The following is a 19,789-nucleotide window of genomic DNA, read 5'->3' as shown; positions in this document are numbered from 1 at the left end:
TCTAAAGGTGAGAATTCTGAATTTCAGTATAGAAGAAGAATGCCTTAGAAAGGCTCCATTGAGACACACCTGGGTTAGAGCTCTTTTAAATTGGGGAGCATGGGCCCTATCTGATGGCCACCCTCTGCACACTTTGCTGACTCCCCAGAAAGCTCACTTCCAAAGTCAGGTGCAGTCTCTGGAAATCAGCCAGGTCTTTTGGCCCAGGCAAATGCTAACCACTATTTTTTTCCTAAGCGTGGTGGCAGTTAATGATGGCTACTTGCAGAAGGAAAACAAAGTGGCTTTGGACCTGCAGCTCTCACTTGTAGGTTATGAGCTGAATATATCCACCTGCCCTGAGATTAACTCCATTATTTAATCAGTGCCCATAAGGCTTGGAAAGGAATGTGGGCATAGTTAACATGATATCTAGACCCTCGCCTCCCTTTCTATATATTTTGAGGGGTGAAGGTGACAGGAGTCTGTAATAAAAGATCTTGTGAGGCTGACCAATCAACTGGCCTGTGGTTTATTATCCCAAAGATAAGCACTGGTCGCTTGCCCCCATTGTTAGCCCAGCAACTTGTGGTAATAACACACAGTACGTCTGATAACCCCGAAGTTCTACCTGCTGCAGTGGTGGAAACAGTGGTGGTGGTGCTGGTGCTGGCTGCTGTGGCTGTTGTTGCCAATGGGGTAAAGAGGAACCGCTGAACAGTACCATTTGGCATTGCAGCTTGCATCAGCTGCTGTCCTGGACCTGGAAGTATAGTCACCCCTTGAGGTATCAACTGCAACTGCCCAGTAGTTTGACCTTGTCCTTGAATTACTACTGTCAAACCTTGATTGCCACCCTATGGAAAAAACACACATGTAAATAGTATTTAAAGCATCAATCTGTACGTATACCTTTTTAATGTTAAAAAGATCCTATACTATAATGAAAATATGTAGTATTTGAATGTCTACCGAATGGCACCAGAAGGAATTCAGATAAGCTAAAATAAAAATATTTATTTAAAAAGACTGAAGCTGCCTGGACAGAGTGACTCACTTGGTTAAGCAGCGTCCTGTGCAACGAAAGGTTGCCGATTCAATTCCCAGACAGGCAACATGCCTGGGTTCTGGGTTCGATTCCTGGTTGGGGGCACGTACGGAAGGCAACCAAACGATATTTCTCTCATGTCAATGTTTCCCTCCCTCCCTCCCTATATAAGCAGGTCTCAGCTGAAGATTAACCAAACAAAAACACTGATGCTGTTTATTAGAAAAACCATGAATTAACAATCTGAATTCCAAATGGATAGCCAGAAGATTCTGGTCAAGGGCATGTACCTCAGTGGCAGGCTCGATCCCCGGCCCCAGTCGGGGTGCATGCCAGAAGCAACCAATCAATGTCTCTCTTTCACATCAATGTTTCTTGCTCTCCTTCTCTCTCCCCCTCCCTTCCTCCCTCCTACTTTCTCTAAAAATCAATGGAAAAAATATCCTTGGGTGAGGATTAACCACCACAACAAAAATGGCAAGCTACCATTTCTTAAAATAAGCACATTGTTTAGTTACTGAAAATAAGTACATTCTTTTAAACTTACAGGGATAAATATGATCATCTCTAAAGTTAAAATGAAGTCGCGTTACTTACATGGCCCTGTGTTAACTGAGTGAGTTGAGCCATGGTAAGCTTCACCTGTCCTTGTTGGGGGCGAGGGGATGGTGAGGTTGAAGACTGCAGATTTGCAGTGGATGTTCCTGAAGTTAACCCTTTCTGCCCAGGTGTTGAGGAAACTGCATTAGGAGCAGAGATTGCAGTGGAAACAGGCTGCCCTCTGATGATCTGAGTCACCACTTGTTGAGGAGTACCTAGGCAAATAGCAAAACATCACAAATACTTGTATGTCCTTACCAGCACTTTTAATTGAAATAGTTCAACACTTCAGATGAATGTATTCTTTTCAGTTTCCAAAAAAGATTTATGGGATGCTGACAGCTCAAGCATGCATTCAGACATATATCCAAGCCCAAAAGGATACACCTTGTCAGTGAGCGTGTTTTCAATCACATCACTGACAACTATTCTTCAGTTTCTGCTACCTATAGTATAGTGAATATTCTTCCTGCATGTCCAAAGCCAAAATGATAATAGGGAAGACAGAAAAATACGTAAGATATGCCATTTATAAGAGTGCCTTTCCTTAGGAATATAACATTAAAAATAATTTAATATAAAATTCATATGAATTTTAAACAAAAACATATAGAATCTAGAATATTCTGGGTCAATTTAAAAATATATATATTTTATTGATTTGAGAGAGGAAGGGAGAGGGAGAGAGAGATAGAAACATCAATGATGAGAGAATCATTGATCGGCTGCCTCCTGCATGCCCCCTACTGGGCATGTGCCCTTGGCTGAAATCGAACCTGGAACCCTTCAGTCCACAGGCCGACACTCTGTCCATTGAGCCAAATCAGCTAGGGCTCTCGGTCAATTTTTAATAAGCTTTTCTTACAGCTATGTGGCAGGTAAGAAAAGTAGGAGGGGAAGGATCACTATATCCTTCCTAACCAATACCTTGTTTTATTGGGCTTGGCTTTAATGCGCTTTACAGATGTTACCTTTTTTTAAAAAAAAACAAAAAACAGAAAGCAAGACCCTCCACCATCAAAAAGATTATAACTTGCTTTATTGCAATATTTGTTTTATTGTGATGTCCTGGGACCAAACCCGTAGTATTTGAGGTATGCTTGTACTCAAAGTACTCAAAAAATGCTACCATAGTTATTGTTCAGTAAAAATCTAAGGATGAATAAAGTTTAATTGGAATGGCTCTACAGTTTTCTAAAAAAACTTCCATTTCTTATTTAACTTGCTAAAACTGGAAGAAAAGGCAGGTGGGATTTTTCCACCCAGTGGAATAGTTGCTAAAAGTAATTATTTGGGAGCTAATTTTACATTTTGTGAACAATATCACATTTTTAAAGTTTTATATTCACTTCCTTTCTTCCTTCTGTGAATGCATTATTTCTGTGTATTTTTCTTTTAATGGCTGGTATTCAATATAATGTATAAAATTGGACCTATTTTGACATTTTAGAATATATACACACACACACTTAAAATAAATCCATGGTGAAAGTCTTGCTTATCAATTTTTATGTGCTTCTAATTATTGCCTTAGAATAAATTCCCCCCCAAAGTTACTAGGTTAATAGTAAGAACATAGTAGTAAATTACATTTTAGAAAGGTTATATCATTCATACTCTCACCACAACTGAGTGCCCATTTCATTGAACAATGAAACTCTAGGATACTTGTATATAATTCTCTTTTTAACTTTAAACATTTTCTGCTTTCTACTTGTATTAGTACTTTTATTTTACTTCCTCCATCCTGTTTTCATTTACGATTTAAATATTTTTCTAAGATTTAATAATTTTTTTTTTGGTCTGTTTTATTCACCAATATAGTTCAATTACCTAGAGTAGGTGCTCAAGCATTTGTTAAAGAATGAATTTGCCTCTGAATTCAGCTTTTGGCAGCATAGCTTAGTTGATACTTGATAATCTGTTTGAAATTACACATTTGATGTTTCTTTAACTTAAAAGTTACTTACGAGAACACATATTTTTAAATTTACAAGCAAGTAAAGGTTATTACTATAATACTTAAGTACCAATTTTGAGTTTTATTACAAAGAATGTGGCCTATAAACATTCTACTTTTTAGAATTCATCAAGGTTTGACCCATGACACATTATATGAGCATTTTTGTATAAATTGTCCATAAATATTTAAAACCACTGTGTATTCCTGAAAGTACAATAGTTGATACACAATCTGTTTCTGATATTCTATGCTTCTGTTAATCCCTCCTTGATTTCAAAAAAAAATTTTTAAACATTTCAGTGATAATCTTATTTAGTTCATAAAGATCCAAGATTACATCTTCATTGCAACCAGAGGGTCATTTCTTATTTAAGCCAATAAGAAATGACCCTCTTTTCCCTATATAGTCTTTTAAAAAACAGCCAATTCTACTCTGTCCAATATTAGTGAGAGTATCCTTGTCCTCCTCACTGGTCCTCTTTTTATTTCTTTGTCCATCTTTAACATTTTGTGTGTAACTTAATTTTACTTATGTTTCTCAAAAATGTACAGTTGGATTTTTTTTCACTCAGTCTTTATTTTTTAAAATATATTTTTATTGATTTCAGAGAGGAAGGGAGAGGGAGAGAGAGAGAAACATCAATGATGAGAAAGAATCATTGATTGGCTGCCTCTTGCATGTCCCACACTGGGGATCAAGCTTGCAACCTGGGCATGTACCCTGACCGGGAATCAAACCATGACCTCCTGGTTCATAGGTCGACGCTCAACCACTGAGCCATGCCAGTCAGGCTTCGCTCAGTCTTTAAAGTCTTCAAATTTTAATATGGGAGCTTCAGCCTATTCACATTAATGAAGGGCTGGCACTACCTTTATAATCTTGCTTTATGCTTTCCATTTAAATGCTTGTTAGCTATTTTACTTTTCTTTTGTTTGTTAATCCTCACCTGAGGATATTTTTCCATTAGTTTTTAGGGAGAGTGAAAGAGAGGGAAAGACAGAGAAAAACATCGATGTGGGAGAGTCAGGGCCTGGGCCGGGAAGGAGCCTGCAAGCAAGGAAATGTGTTCTTGAGCGGAATCCAACCTGGGACCCTTTGGTCTGCAGACCAACACTCTATCCACTGAGGCAAACTGGATAGGGCATTAGCTGTTTTCTTGATTTTATCTCCATCTTTTGACATACAGACCGTGTTTTCTTTGCTCATTCTCTGCTCCAATATTTTAATGTAAATAGAATATTAGGGTGTCCCCAGAAATGTATACACACACTTTGAATAATTATAAAGGCAGTGTTTATTAAAATACATTTCATTTTCAAAATTGAGTTATCAATTGCTAAAGTGTGTATACATTTTTTGGGACACCCTAATATTCTATTTATTAGAAATTAAAAAAATATTTTTAATAAGCATAATTGGATCTATTTTGCAATGCCAGAAATGAAATAATATCTATAAATGCATACTATGATGCATTAGAAATTTATTATGTTTTAAAATCTTAATTCAAATTTGTATTTTCTAGTATAAAGAGTAATACAGATTATTACAGATTTAATGAACTGGTTGTTTAGAAGTAAAATGGTAATACTGCATGGATGAGTACCTGGCTGTACCACCACAGGTGTTCGAATAATTGTCTTTCCTAGTGTTGACTGTTGGAGTGGTGTTCTAATCACTGTCATACCAGGGCGGATCTGAGGCCCTGTGATTACCTATAAATGACACAAAAGACAGTAAGTTAAAATGTCCTTAAAAGACAAAAGCATGATGGACTTAGAACACAGATCTTTAAATACTGTATATTAATAAACAAATCTATAGAAATGACAGAGGCTCTTGGATACCACATTTTAAATTATACTAAGCATCAGAGTAAAGATGGAATTTTGAGGGCAGAAAATTGAATTTAAATGAGATCATATGAAATGCTTTGTCATTGACACCAAGAACAGTCCATAGGCTAAAAGGACGGAACAAGAAGACCCAGTGAAGCTCTAATCTATAACCACCATAGTTGCTCACAGAAAAATTTTGCGTTCTATTTTCCCTGAGCTCCAATCCATATCTGTAATCCAGGGAATATAAGAGTAAAATCACAAACCAAATGTTCTTTCATAGTTTTAAAGGAGAGAGCACAGAGCATGTTATTTTCAGTTTTATAGTTAGGATCAGAACATTTTCAAGTCTGCAAAAATGCAAACCTTTTCCATGTTACTAGTGCCAAAGAAATGATGTCTCTAACACGTGTGCATATCAGCTGATTACAAACTAGTTAGTGTGCTGTAGACTGTATTTTTCATTCTATTTCCTAGCTGCATAGTAAGTTTCCTTTGGTCTGGTCCACTGCTGACCATTATTTTATATATGGTCTAGGATTTCTTTATAAAATCCTAGAAAGTAATTCTTATGATTCATAAACAATACTAACATACGAATAGGTATATGTTAAATATAAAGTTTGTCATGTATCATTTTTACTTAGAAAGATAACCAATATTTTTTAAAATCAGTAGTTTGTCATAGATTAAATAAAAGGCAAAGAAAAATTAGAAGCTAGATTAATTGTGGAAAAGTCCATTCTAATAACCTGATGTCAGTAATATTTCAAAGCAAGATAAAGAATTCTTACTTGTGAAGTGCTTGTGGTTCCTCCAGAGGCTGTGGTATTGGGCCTAATTGTGACTGTTGCTGTCCTGGGCTGGAATGAAGTAAATGTTTGCTGACTTGTACCTGTACTTGATGGAATGATACCCAGGACTTTTTGCTGTACTTGAACAACGCCTTAAAAAAAAAAAGATATAGTAATTAACAACTGCCCCTTTAACAAAAAGCAATAGCTGTTGCTCAGTTTCTGGGGAGAAACTATGTGTGGCAGGGTTTTACAGTGGGCTACACAGAATGTGAGATCCGAGGACTGAAATCAGTGAAAAGGAAATGAAAAATGATGGCAACGGGATGATCTGGCAAATGTGAATTAAAACTCTTCACATTTCCCTTACCTCCTTGTGTTGCTGGCACATTTACAGCGACAATCTTGCTGTTTGCAGGAAGTGGCAGTTTGGTAATTACTTTTCCTGCCATAGTGACTGGATTGCCTGTAATTTGGAACGTCTGACCTGTGCTGGCAATGGTTGTAGCAGAGGTGGCAGCTGTACTGGTGGCTAATAGGGTATAAGACATTTAATAAGCTTTACATTTAAAATAACCAGCAACGTAGTGACTTCTAGGAAGGGCACCAATGCATGAACTGTGGTTCATTTTGTATTAAAAAAAAAAAATTCCTCTCTACTCAAAGTGAACTATGTAAATGTTGAAAGTGAAATAATGTAAGAGAGGAGTTTTGCTAATGTAATATTATGGATATTATCTGTAACAAACTAATGGCTACAGCTTGTTTGCTCAATCTGCTGCAGAAGAAAAATAATTTCTAAAGAAATGTTTTACTTCAGTAGGTAATCGATTGCAATTCTTTTTCTTGAATGAAAGCAATGTTTTATTTAATCACAGTTGTGTACCTGAATTTGACTGGCCTTGCTTAACCCATGTAGCAAAGGTCTGATGGAAGTTCTTGTTCTGCTGGAATGTTACTGTAGCTGGAGATCCTACTTTAGTGGTTAGTACCATTTTAGTTCCAGTTGTAACTGAGCCACTTAAGGGGGCCACCATAACTTTCTGTGCTGGAGATATGGTACTAGTCGTATTGTTTGCTGGGGAAGTCGTGGAAGCTGAAATTACTGTAGGTTTCTGCTGTTCCAACCGTTTCTAGAAAAGTCAGGGAGAGAAAACATGAACCAAAATAGTTCTAAATAAAAACAATACCATTCTGCAAGAAGTCCACCTAGAATTTCTCCCAATCTAAGAAACTGTACCATATTTCTAAAATATTTTACTTTTGAAAATATGCCCATATAAATTTACCTGGAATTTAATTCCTTGTTGAAAATATTTTTATGACTCTAAGTCACATATATTTTATTAAAAGTAGTTTTTCATTAACAAAAACTTAAAAACTATCAAGTTTTTTCAGCTTATACAAATGTCCAAGCTTTCAGAGTGAAAATAATAGAGACATGGGTAATCTTACCAGACACAGAAATGCTGCTCAGCAGTGGTTATTTAGAGAGGATAACAAATAATACTAAGTGTAAAAGGTTTCTGGTTTACCGTAATGTTAATTTATCCAATCATAAAAAACATGTCAATGTTCAAACTATTCAAGATGGCAAACCTGGCCCTAATCGGTTTGGCTCGGTGGATAGAGCATCGGCCTGCGGACTGAAAGGTCCCAGGTTCGATTCCTGTCAAGGGCATGTATCTTGGTTGCGGGCACATCCCCAGTAGGGAGTGTGCAGGAGGCAGCTGATTGATGTTTCTCTCTCATCAATGTTTCTAACTCTCTATCCCTCTCCCTTCCTCTCTGTAAAAAAACAATAAAATATATTAAAAAAAAGAAAAAGATGGCAAACCTGCAATTAAGCAAGCTAAAAATCATATAACAATTTTTCTAGATTTATTATTTTTGAGCTCAAATATTTTTACAGAAAAATACTTTAAACTATTCTGTAGACTGGTATAATCTGATCTTTCAGATATTAGTCATTAAAGACAATTTGTGTACATTTTATCATAGATTGATGACATTTCCTGACAGCTTACAAACTTGATGGTGGTAAGCTTACACTAGTGGCCTGGTGCATGGATTCGTGCACTGGTGGGGTCCCTTGGCCTGGCCTGCAAGGGATCGGGCTGAAAACGGCTCCCACATCCCTTGAGAGGTCCCGAATTGCGAGAGTGTGCAGGCCAGGCTGAGGGACCCTACCAGTACATGATCGCAGCCGGGGAGGGACCGCAGGAGGGCTCCAGGGCGTGTCCAGCCCATCTCGCCCAGACCCGACTGGCTGGACCCCAGCAGCAAGCTAACCTACCGGTCAGAGCATCTGCCCCCTGGTGGTCAGTGTGCGTCATAGTGACTGGTCAAATAGTCAGACACTTAGCATATTAGGCTTTTGCTTTTATTATATAGGATAGGTGGCATGGATTACAAACCTGATGATGGGTACTTTACCTTCATTAAATGCTCAGACCAACCCAGTAACATTGCTGGTATTGTGATTTAAATATGAGAAAACTGAGACTCAGAGAGATTGTGAAACTGGCCCAAGGCCAGAGCTAGTTAATGGTAGTGCTGAGATCCAATTCCAATTCTGAACTATCTCCTGCCATTGGAAACCACTCACCAATGACATCACACCCAATCTTCTTAGGACTACATCCTCTATGCCTGAATATAATGTATTTCACATAATTTCCTCAGAAAAAAAGGAGTTTAGTTTTGGATATTTAGACATATCATCTGATTAAATCAATAAATAAAGGAGGCAAAAATACTGAATACATATCTAGAAGTTATTTCCTGAGGCTAAATCTTCAAAATTAGATATGTTCACTATCTTTGTAAATAAGGATGTTAAAGAAAAATTTAAAAGTAAATCATTAAGGTTACATTGTGGAGATGACAAGACACATGCATAAAATGAAAATACAAAAAACAACAACAACCAACCAGTTTTTCTATGAATGAACAGATTTCAAAAGTGCTGTTATCTCAAAGTTTGATGTAAGTGAAGATAATGACCTACAGTAAACTGATGTAAAAGATACCTAAGAATTTGAAAAAATGTTTTATAAAATGTGAGAGGGAAAATGTAGTTTGGAATGAAGAGCTAGTTTATATAAAATATAATTATTTTAAGTTATGTGTAACTTAATGATATTATAAAAAGACATGTATCTATTTCATCTGTATCTTTAAAGCTATATTCAAGTTTGCTAAAAAGTTTTATAGTATCTCCTTAATAGAAAAAAGAGGCAATCATTCTTATGTGGGTCCCTAATATTCAGGCAATGTTTTCTTAGCATTTCCATAGTTTTATGGTTATCAATTACAACAAACTCAGAATTTTAGTACAATTTGCTTTTCACAGAATAGAGAGATTTTTATGGATTGGAATTCTACAGGGAAAAAAAATCCCTTTAGAAACTATCCACTAAATTATAAAGATAATAAATAAATGTTATTTCAAACATTGTACTCCAAATATGGATATTTTTTGCAAAACTACTACTTGATGTAGCCACAGAGCTACTTTCAAGTAATGAAATTAAGATATATTTGAGATACCCTTAAAAAATAAAACTACACAAATGTATCATTACTATGCTTTCAGTGTGCATGAAATTGGCTAAAAAAGGCAATTCATTGCCAGGTGGGACTGGTACCAACTCCCCCACCTGCTGGGCAGCCAATCGCTGCTGTTTGAGGTGAGCCTCCATTTGGGCCTTGAAGTCCTCTGCCTTCTTCTGTTCACTAACCTTAGCTTGTTGCTCAACTGCTTGTGCCTTTTCTTTCTCCACTCTGCAGGGGGGGAAAAAGGAGAACTTATCAGAAAATACATTATTAGGCATCTGGCATCTAATATTAAGTGAAATCTGGTTGACTTTTATATCATAAAGAGGTATCAAATTATTTTTATTTAAAAATAAAACACTTAAATTAAGATAACTGTAAACTCACAAGTGAATAAAGTTAAAACCAGTATATATTTTTTAAATTTTTTTATTACTTTATTGATTAAGATATCACATATTTGTCATCACCCCCCCCAAAAAACCCCCAGTATATTAATAAATTATATACTGCTAGTATTTGAAATCAAAAGGTAGAGTAACATCAGGACCCATTGAATAAACTATTATCACTTCTTTAATTCTGAAGTGATAAAATTTTCAAATATCTGATAACTTATTAGCCATTTCCTTACCTCTCAGCAAACGCCCTGATCTCCCATAATTCCAACTCTTCCTCTGCTACCCAAGTTTCAATAATAACAGGGCCAGTTTGCTTGGGCGTTTCTGGTCTCTTCGGCCGTAATGCACTTGATCGAAGGCCTTTCCTCTGGGGTGTAGGTGTTTCTTTGGAAAAGAAATCAGAGTATTTTAAGCAATATAGCTCCTAAAATTATAGTACTTCTGGCATCTCCTCTTATATATCATGAAAAGCAGGGATTGGCAAACTTTTTCTTGAAAAGCCAGATGGTAAGTACTATGTGGACCAGATGGTCTCTGCTACAACTTCTTAACTCTGCCTTTGTATCACAAAAGGAGCCAAAGATAATACATAAGTAAGTATGGCTGTGTTCCAATCAAACCCTATTAACAACAGCAGGTGGTTTAAGGCTCATGGGCTATGATTTGCTGGCCCCAGATACAAAGGCCTCTGAACCTTTCCACAGCCTGTTCCCTCTGCCTGGAATACTATTCTAGGCAGAGGGAACCCACCCCTCACTGGACCAATGCCTATTTATCCTTCAGAACCCAACATGGATACAACTTCCTTCAAGCAGCACAGCTCATTCTTCCCACAGTTGGGCTGGGTGTCCTTACCATGTACAACTCTGGTAATCTGATTTCCCTATCGAGGCACTGAAAAGGGGAACTTGAGAGTTATCAACATAACAAAGAGATCTGAAAACTATTAAGAACAGGCAAAATATCCTAATGATAAAATTTTCAAAATAAAAAGTAGGGAGAGACAAGCATTGAACCTTCTCATGTTTTAGGGAACAAGAAGCGGTAGAATCAAAGGAAAGCAGCAGAAGGAAACCAAAACAGCAGCAGGGCTGAGCTGTACTAAGTGATATAAGCCAAAGAAAAGTGAGTCTAGGAGATTGCAGTGGTTTGCATTGAAGGCTGTGGGGTAAAGACTAAAGACTGGTCAGGAATACCTTCTTCTATCTGTGTCTCTGCCTATCATTTGCACTGTTCCAGGACATTTTAAAAAAATATATATTTTTACTGATTTCAGAGAGGGAGGGAGAGGGAAAGAGAGATAGAAACATCAATGATGAGAGAGAATCGTTGATTGGCTGCCTTCTGCACGCCCCCTATTGGGGATGGAACCCGCAACCCAGGCATATGCTCTTGAGGGAATCAAACCCGCGACCCTTCAGTCCACAGGCTGACTCTCTATCCACTGAGCCAAGCTGGCTAGGGACAGGACAACATTTTTAATTATACTAATATTTCATATTTACTAGGTCAGGCAGCCCCTCATCAGTGTTGTTTTCAAAAAGCTCATTTTTTCAGTCATTTATTCTCCAGGATGAACTTGAGTTAATTCAATCAATATTCAAAAATTAAATTTATACATTTGGGGGAAACTAACTTTTATAAAATAGTATGTTTCTAAGAACAGCATTTTCCTTTTACTAATTTTTTAATAAGTTTTTCCATAAATATTTTATGCACATGTAAAATAAAACCATTGATTTTTGCCTATATACCTTGAATCTGGACACCTTACTGAGCTCTTTTTAGTGTTCACAGTTTTGGTCCTCAAGTACATTATGACACTAATATAACTTTTCTTTGCTTCCTTGAGAATGGGAGCTGGATCTCATTCTTCTACTTATTTACCATCCAGTGCCTATTATGTGGGCTCTCTATAAATGTTTCCTGAGTACTCCTTAGCCTCTCAGATTATTTCTACCCTGAACAAGGAAGTATTTTATAGTATCTTTAATCCTTGAGTCAACAAATCTTCAATGACCACTTATAGGTCAGTTGCTGCAGCAGGTGCTGGGACTACAGCAAACCAGGTGGACTTGGTGGTTACCCTCTTGGAGCACGTGGTCCGGTGTCAATCACTGTTCCACATTTTAATTATAAGAGGTGTTATTATAGCTCTTTGTACTCTTCCTATTCTTGGCACACTACCTATGGGCATCAATATGTGGCTAGTGGAATTTTACTGTGTTTACTACTTAAATACAATTTTTAAAATTTAATAGTTTGTAATAAAAAATAATCTCTTTCAAAAGTTGAATAAAGAGTTAAAGAAACAATTATAATGAAACTTCAATTCATTAAAAAATGTGGCTAACAGGTCAATAATCAAAGAACAGAATTATTTCTATTCCTTACCTTTTGGTGCTTCCGGAACTCCAATGGGGCAAATTATTTTCCTGATACAGTATTCAGACCGAATGCCATAAGGACCAACATCTCGTCTCTTAATTATTTCAGTTGTTGTGATTTCAGTTTCGGATGTTTCTATGGTGATTTAATTCACAAAGTATTAATAAGCAACTAAAGTATTTAGGTACAGCATTTGCTGCTTTAAAAGAAACACACATGAAACAAACTTTTGGAAGCATTTTATTAACGATCAAGGGAAATATTTGAAAATTTCTAAATTGAGCAAAATGCTGTTTGGGGCAGCTTAGTTCCTGGTGGCCAAACTCATCCAAAATAGTAACACTAGGAGAGAGGCAGCAAGCATAGAGTTTGAGCTGTCCCCGTTTAAATGATTTATACTCTATAACAGCAATTTTTAATTTTTTTCATCTCATGGCACATAAACTCATTACTAAAATTCTGCAAAAAATATATTGTTTTTTACCAATCTAACAACAACAACAATAGGTATGATTGGATTCATTCACACTGATGGCTTTGGCTGTGTTGGCTGTTGTCATTTTAATTTGACAATCTACAGGAGAGGAGAGCAGTCCCCTGACTTCATAGTCAGGTATTGCTTGTTTTAACAATTCTTGCCTATCACGTGTGCCTCAGCACACCGGCTGAAAATCACTGCTCTATAATATAAATCTCTTTTAAAATTTCAGACTGGTTCATATGTAAGTGACTCACCTTATAATTTGAAACCTCCTTCCCTGCCCCCAGGATTTTCTAGCATGTGCTGACAAACTTTAGCAAAGCTGTATTTTTAACACATAAGCACTGTATTTTAATAAGTATCAGATATACTTAAAATTAAGCAAACTGTCAAGTGATTTTCTCTTTAAGTTTAAACTAGAAAATCAAAAACCCTTACCTGTGCGAGTGGTCCCTCCGCCTGGAGGAGCCTTGGCTGCCATGTCATCCCATCTCAGACTTGCCCACAGTAAGCGTAACATGAGGCTCACTCCAGCTAAGGACTTTACAGTCTGGAGTCTATACCTGAAAGAAAAACCCAAGAAGTACCATATATATGTTCTATTAAACTGAAGGACTATTTCTTGTCCTCATTCAATATTTATAATATGGCTTTGTAAGCAATTTGGCTATTATATGTCCCTTAAAAGAAATGTTTTTGTTCCTAGGTACAACATGCATCTAACAATTTAAAAAGGATCGGTAGTCACTTCAAATGACATAAATCTGTGCAAAAAGCATGCTTCACTGTACGATAGATACAGCAACAATTTATGAAGATCTTATCAATTTAGCCTAATCTCAAAATAAGTGTTAGGAAATTATGAAGGAGAGCAAATACAGAGAATTAAATTTTGAACTCAAAAAATTTTCCAAATAAGACAGAAAATTTTGTGTCCAAGTGATGGCTCTGCAAAACATGAACTCCTGGATGATGAATACTGCCAACACTAATAACACTTTAACATTAGTATAGTTTTGGAATCCTAATATAATGAATAATAAAAAAGGACAATATAGAGTAATCTCTTTTTTTTCTTTCTAAAAAAACACATTTCAAAACAAATTTACAATTGTAATGAATATCATGTTTTAAAATGGAATTAAACCATAAAACATTTTAAAGCAGGCCGAGGCTGTCAATTCTCTACTAGTAATCTTTGAGTAATTAAATACTTTGTTGACATTTCCACACACTTAAATGAATACAAGGTTGATTGCAGTGTAGAGAAAACTTATACAATTTAAATAATTTCCTCCTCTTACAGAGGTAGACAGTAAATCTTAGACAGTTTGGAAGGCAATACTTTCTATTCTTAATGTTAAATTGGAAAAGTGAAAGATGTGAGAAAGGGAAAGCTCGAGCCAAAAAGTTGCTGCAACTTAATTTCCTATCTCCACCTGTGACACCATTATTTTATTCGTTGTGTTATCACCCTGTGAATCCTCTGACCTGCACAGGAGAATTTTTTAATTAGTGGGTAAATGTTAACTAGTGCAGGGATGTCCTAGGAGGGAGGAAGTGTGTGTCACTTTTAGACCACATCCTATAGAAATGCCTTAGGAACTCTGGACTCACTATTTGAAAAGAGAAGTGTTTTCTCATGCTCTTTCTCCTTCCTCTAATCATTCTCTACAAACAACTTGAAAGCATCTCTATTTTACAATGGAAACAACATCAGGTGGGGAAAACATCTCATGCATTATCAGCCTTTTCATTCATTTATTCATTCAAAAAAATAAATTCGAGTGCCTTCTGTGTGTAAGTGAAAGGAGCTGGGGACACATTAATGAGTTATAATCTGTTGATGTGTCCCCAGGAGCTGTAACAAAGAAAAGCACAGGTGGGGGGGGGGGGGGGCATCCGATTTGGCTCAGAGTTGTGAATCAGAGCTTTGTTTGTGACTCAAATGAAAAGATGTGGCGGTGGCTGACCGAAGGCAAGGGGCACACAGATGCATGGGAGGGAATGTAAAAAAGCACACACTTCTTCCCCAAAACCCTATCTGGTGTGCTATGGCTGGCAGGAAGGGGTGTAGATGTGCATCATGAGATGACGCTGGCATGAGAGACAAAGGCAGAGCCAGAATGTGCTGCACCAAGTGGAAGGATTAAGGCAGAGAAGGATTAAGGCAGAGACTCAAAGGCAATCTATATTAAGGCCTCTGAAATTTATCCAGTATTGGATGGGTTGCAAAGGGAAGTACTTCTCATAGAGGAGATGGACGGGGGACAAATACTTTCTCCTCAGCTCAGCAGTAGTTAACAAGTCCCCTTTAAATGTTTGCTAAGTTCAATCAGAATATTCACAGGATAGACCTGCATTTTACGACAACTACTGGTTCAAAGTGGTAATAAAACAAGGAATCAGGGCCTAGGGAAAAGAGAGGAAGGAATGGACAGTGGAGGGAAAAAGAAGCCCTAATGAGTAGATGAGACAAGTTTCACTTATTCAATATGGCTCAGCCTTAACATTAATCAAGATTGAACATGCACCTTTGGCATTCTTATCTCCTACTCTAAACATCAGACATATTTTATTCAAGTGTAAGTATAAAAATGCATTTCACATGCATGTTTTTTATAGCTATACATTTTTTTAAAAAAATGCATTCTAAAGTAATAAATAATTTACATATTCACCCATGCCTGTTAGACAGAAGGGATTATGTTTCTTTCAACTTTAGCAAATTAAGATGTTAGCATATATTTTGAAGGCAGTATCTGTTTAAAATGTACAGGAAGGTATTTCCTTCCATTTAAAAATGAGGAATTAACTAAACAGATACAAATTGTGCCCAGAGTGCATATTAAAACATAACAATACAGGGCTCCTGAAACCCAGCCGTGCAAAAAAGGGCCCTGGGCAACACTTGAGCAGAACTGGTCCAAAGAAAATGCTTCCCAGTTGAGCCTACCTTCCATTTCATAATAGAAAAAGGCAGAAAGATCGGCCTCCACCACTGCCAGGTCATTTTAATTAAAGTATTTGTACACAGTAACTTTTCCAGTGGGAAAGAAGTTACCTGCAGGACAGTCAAGGATACACTTTGGGACCGCTCTCAATGAAGAAAGCAGAAAAGTGCAGAGTAATCCTACAAATCCATGAACTGTAATGAAGAGTTCCTTGATTCCCTGCAGGATTCTGCAAATCCTTCATTGCAGGCCCTGCAGAGAAATTGTACTTTTCAGCTGTCTCTATTGAATGTGTAATGGAGTGATGATATTTTAATTCAAATCAAAAGATGAGTTATAAAAACTTGGTCAAACCAACTATGCCTGATCATATTAATAAGTTAATTCCTTTATAGAGGGCATTCATTTACACACTTTTTTTGGTCTTTTATGATACTGTCATATAGAGGAAACCAAAAAAAAAACATGATTTTTAACTTTAAGAAATTGGGACCATATTAAAAATACACAAAAATGAAGCCTGCTCAGTAACTTGCAGAAGTAATCAACTTCAGGATCCTAATAAAATGTAACTGCATAACTGAGATCCTTCCTAATTTCTGAGTATGGCCCATAGAACTCTTTTTGTTTATGTTCCACCCTTTCCCACTGTAAGGGTATACAGAAAAAAAGACAAGGAAATGAAAAGGACAAAGCAAAGATAAATATGTGAAATGTGATACAGCAGATCAAGTACTGGTCTAGGATTTAGGAAAACCAGGCACTATTTCTAACTTGGTCCCTCTGTGGGCAGAAGCAAATTACCATACATACATAAAAGTAAGATCCTTTTCCAAACAAAACTTTATGCTCTCACACTACATACTTATGACTCATCCCCAAAGCTTATTTCTGGGCTTAAAAAAAAATTCCTAAGCAATCTCAGAGACTACCTTTACTCACAGAAATAAGAATACTCCAGAACAAATGTTTATTATACAAATAAATCACATTAGGAAGATATCCACATAATGAACCTTAATGTAATTTATAGGCAAGTTTCCTATGTCTTATGTTTTTATGAATTATCTAACAAAAATAAAATACATTTTTATCTACAATTAGGAATCCGTGTAAGCGAAGGGCTGACTTAAGTTATACACAGATTTTTGAGCGTAAGAGTCTTCAGTGCCCCAACCCTCAATTATTCAAGGGTCAACTATACACACATTCCAGAAAATGGGTGATTATCCAATTCTGTGATTATCTCATTCCCAGAGCACACACATGGCAATAATTTGGAAAGTTAGACCACAAAAACAACTGTGTTTCTTTTGTTTTGTGAAAATATCAATTTTCATTTTAAAGGATTCCCTTACATATTCAGTCTTTAAAGATATGCTTCCCTGTCTTTTCTCTATTATCTCTCTCTTTTTTTTTTTAAGGGATTTTAGATCATCATTTTAAACTTCTTCCCTTCCCCAAATACATTTTAAAATACATACCTCCAAGTGATACCGAAGGTTGGTCTAGGAGAAGGATATGGCCATATATCCAAGGCAGGTTTAGCGTTATAATTAAAATAAGGGACTTCTCGGATTCCTCCTTTTCTGGCCAACTTTTTTAAGTCATCATTAGGCAAAACAAATATGCTCTTCTTGCTGCTCTTGGTGAGAAACTTTCTATAGGATGGTAGAGCTGTACCTGAACGAGTCTTCTTGGGTCTTGAAAATTTCATGAGTTTCACTTTGTCTCTTGTGGAATATTCTTTGCTCACAGTCATAGATGTTACCAGAGTGCCTCCTGCGGTGGTCAGCGAGTCGGTCACTGTTGTGGTGACCACCGTTTTGCTCTGCTCCTTCACAGAGATGATGTCCACACTGCTGCCCGGGGAAGGTGTGGAAAGCTTTGTGACTGTTGTAGTAGTGGTTGTGACAGTAGATTTGGCACAATTTTCTGTGGAAGAGACCAAAGTTTGCTTATCACCTTTTGCGACTTTGATCACAGTTTTTGACTCTGTGGCCACTGTGGATGTCATGGTGGTGACTTCAGTGATGACTGTTTTTCTTTTAAAATTTCCATTGACATTTTCATCTTTGTTGGTGGGCAGGCCATTTTCATCAATAAAATCATTACTGAGGTTAGATTCCTCTCCAGAAGTAATAGGTGATGGAGAAACTTTCTTAACTTCTGAGGTTTCAATTTCCATATCTTCCACCTGATTCACTGCACTGCTTTCTGGACATGGGGGTGGTGTGGTAGTTTGTGCTCTCTCACTCTCTCTGGTTAAGGGCAGGGTTTCTAGGCCATCTTGGTAGTCACGTTCAGAATCTGAAGATCTCAGTGAACATGATTTTGTTTCCAAGTTGTTTTTTTCATTAAAATCTTCCATGATGACATCACCATTCATGAATGGTTTTACAGATTCTTTAACAGTCAAAGATTTGATATCATTTTCAGGAATTGCTTTATTTATATTATTAACCTTTGGTTCAACGTCACCACTTACTACTTTACTCTCAGAGATTTCTTTCAAGCATTCACCTTTCAAATATACTTTAGGTTTATTATCTTTTCCATTAATTTGAAAAGTACTTGCTTTCTGTCCTTTCTTTTCAGACTCTCGATTTTCATTATTCTTTTTGTCAGTGCTACTTTTTAGATTTATTTGATCAATACATTTATTAACTGGTCTCTCCTCTAATTTTTGTTCTTGACTTGTTTTTTTACCATTTGTTTCAGTTATCTTACCCTGAAGTTTGTCATCACATTTTCCAGTGGACTTATCTGAAACAAACTCACATTTCAATGGTTCCATGCCTTCAATACCTTGTTCTTGAGTTATGAACTGCTCAGAAACACTGTCATTGCTATTCTGAACAATCATATCTTCTTCACTGTCTTGAATAGATATAGTATCAGAACTATTTTCCAAAGTGCTGTTATATTCAAAGTGACACCCCAATTTTCCTTCAAAGTCCATTGCTTTTGACAGAGATGAGATATCTCTGTCTGAACTTTTAGATACTGATGGAAATAAAGGGCTCTGGGAAGGAGAAACAATGGTGTTATTATTCTGCGGTGTGAGTGGTTTTTTGTTCTTAGAAATCAAAGTACCAATTTCATCTGCACTGGCTAATTTAAAGTCATCAATGAGAAAATCACTTCCTTTTGTTTTAATCTTACTGGGTTCCAAGCCTTTACTGGCTGGTTCAGAGAGCCTCTCATCTATGTTATTTCCAACAGAATTTTGTTTCTGACAGTCTGTCTCTGGGCTCTGAATGGAGACGTCCTCTGACATTTGATCTTTTGGATAAAGTTTACTTGTGGTATGATCAGGATCACTGATTCCTAGAATTGAGGAATCACTTTCTGAGCATTCCTGAATAAAGTCTTCAGATTTATCATTACTTGCATTAGAACTTTGTTCTTGTCTAAGCAAGTCTCTTTGACACCCTTCTTTTGCTTTTGTTATTACTGGTGACTCAGACAGACTTTTCAAAGAACTTGTAGAGGTCTTTCCTGCACCCTTAATTCCACCCTCCAACTTCATTTTTTCAAGTCGCTGTTTTTCTTCCAGTGTAAACTGTTTAATTCTCCTTTCAAGAAGTCCATCTAGTTTGGATGACTTAATTTTCTTTTTATAACTAGTCCTTAGATGAAAACCCTCACTGACATTGACCACATCTACTTGAGAACTTTCCTGACAGTTTATATGTGACTCTGTTTTCACATCATCATCTATTTCCATTGGCTCTTCCTTAAAGGATCTATCATTGTCAGAATCTAAGTCTTCTTTTATATC

The 19,789-nt window shown here is 36.6% G+C and overlaps 1 protein-coding gene across 16 annotated transcripts in view; it reads right to left on the bottom strand.

The window, feature by feature from the left end:
• Window positions 1–19,789, bottom strand: part of BPTF (bromodomain PHD finger transcription factor) — a 112,995-nt gene that overhangs the window by 25,938 nt on the left and 67,268 nt on the right. For 8 of the 16 annotated variants that reach the window (XM_079798407.1, XM_079798415.1, XM_079798421.1 and 5 more), the window contains 11 exons: window positions 17,490–19,788; window positions 13,490–13,614; window positions 12,577–12,705; window positions 10,416–10,566; window positions 9,886–10,009; window positions 7,110–7,356; window positions 6,594–6,755; window positions 6,224–6,375; window positions 5,198–5,306; window positions 1,625–1,842; window positions 611–836 (listed from right to left, as the gene is read on the bottom strand). In XM_079798407.1, the coding sequence (XP_079654533.1) occupies window positions 611–836; window positions 1,625–1,842; window positions 5,198–5,306; window positions 6,224–6,375; window positions 6,594–6,755; window positions 7,110–7,356; window positions 9,886–10,009; window positions 10,416–10,566; window positions 12,577–12,705; window positions 13,490–13,614; window positions 17,490–19,788 (3,942 nt within the window). The remainder of the gene's footprint in view (window positions 1–610; window positions 837–1,624; window positions 1,843–5,197; window positions 5,307–6,223; window positions 6,376–6,593; window positions 6,756–7,109; window positions 7,357–9,885; window positions 10,010–10,415; window positions 10,567–12,576; window positions 12,706–13,489; window positions 13,615–17,489; window position 19,789) is intronic. The other 8 variants (XM_079798422.1, XM_079798409.1, XM_079798412.1 and 5 more) reach the window with 3 other exon arrangements.

This window comes from Cnephaeus nilssonii, assembly GCF_951640355.1.
Source record: "Cnephaeus nilssonii genome assembly, chromosome: 19".
Lineage (NCBI taxonomy): Eukaryota > Metazoa > Chordata > Mammalia > Chiroptera > Vespertilionidae > Cnephaeus > Cnephaeus nilssonii.
The sequence above is the reverse complement of the archived record's forward strand: the minus strand, read 5'-3'. Positions and strand labels throughout refer to the sequence as shown.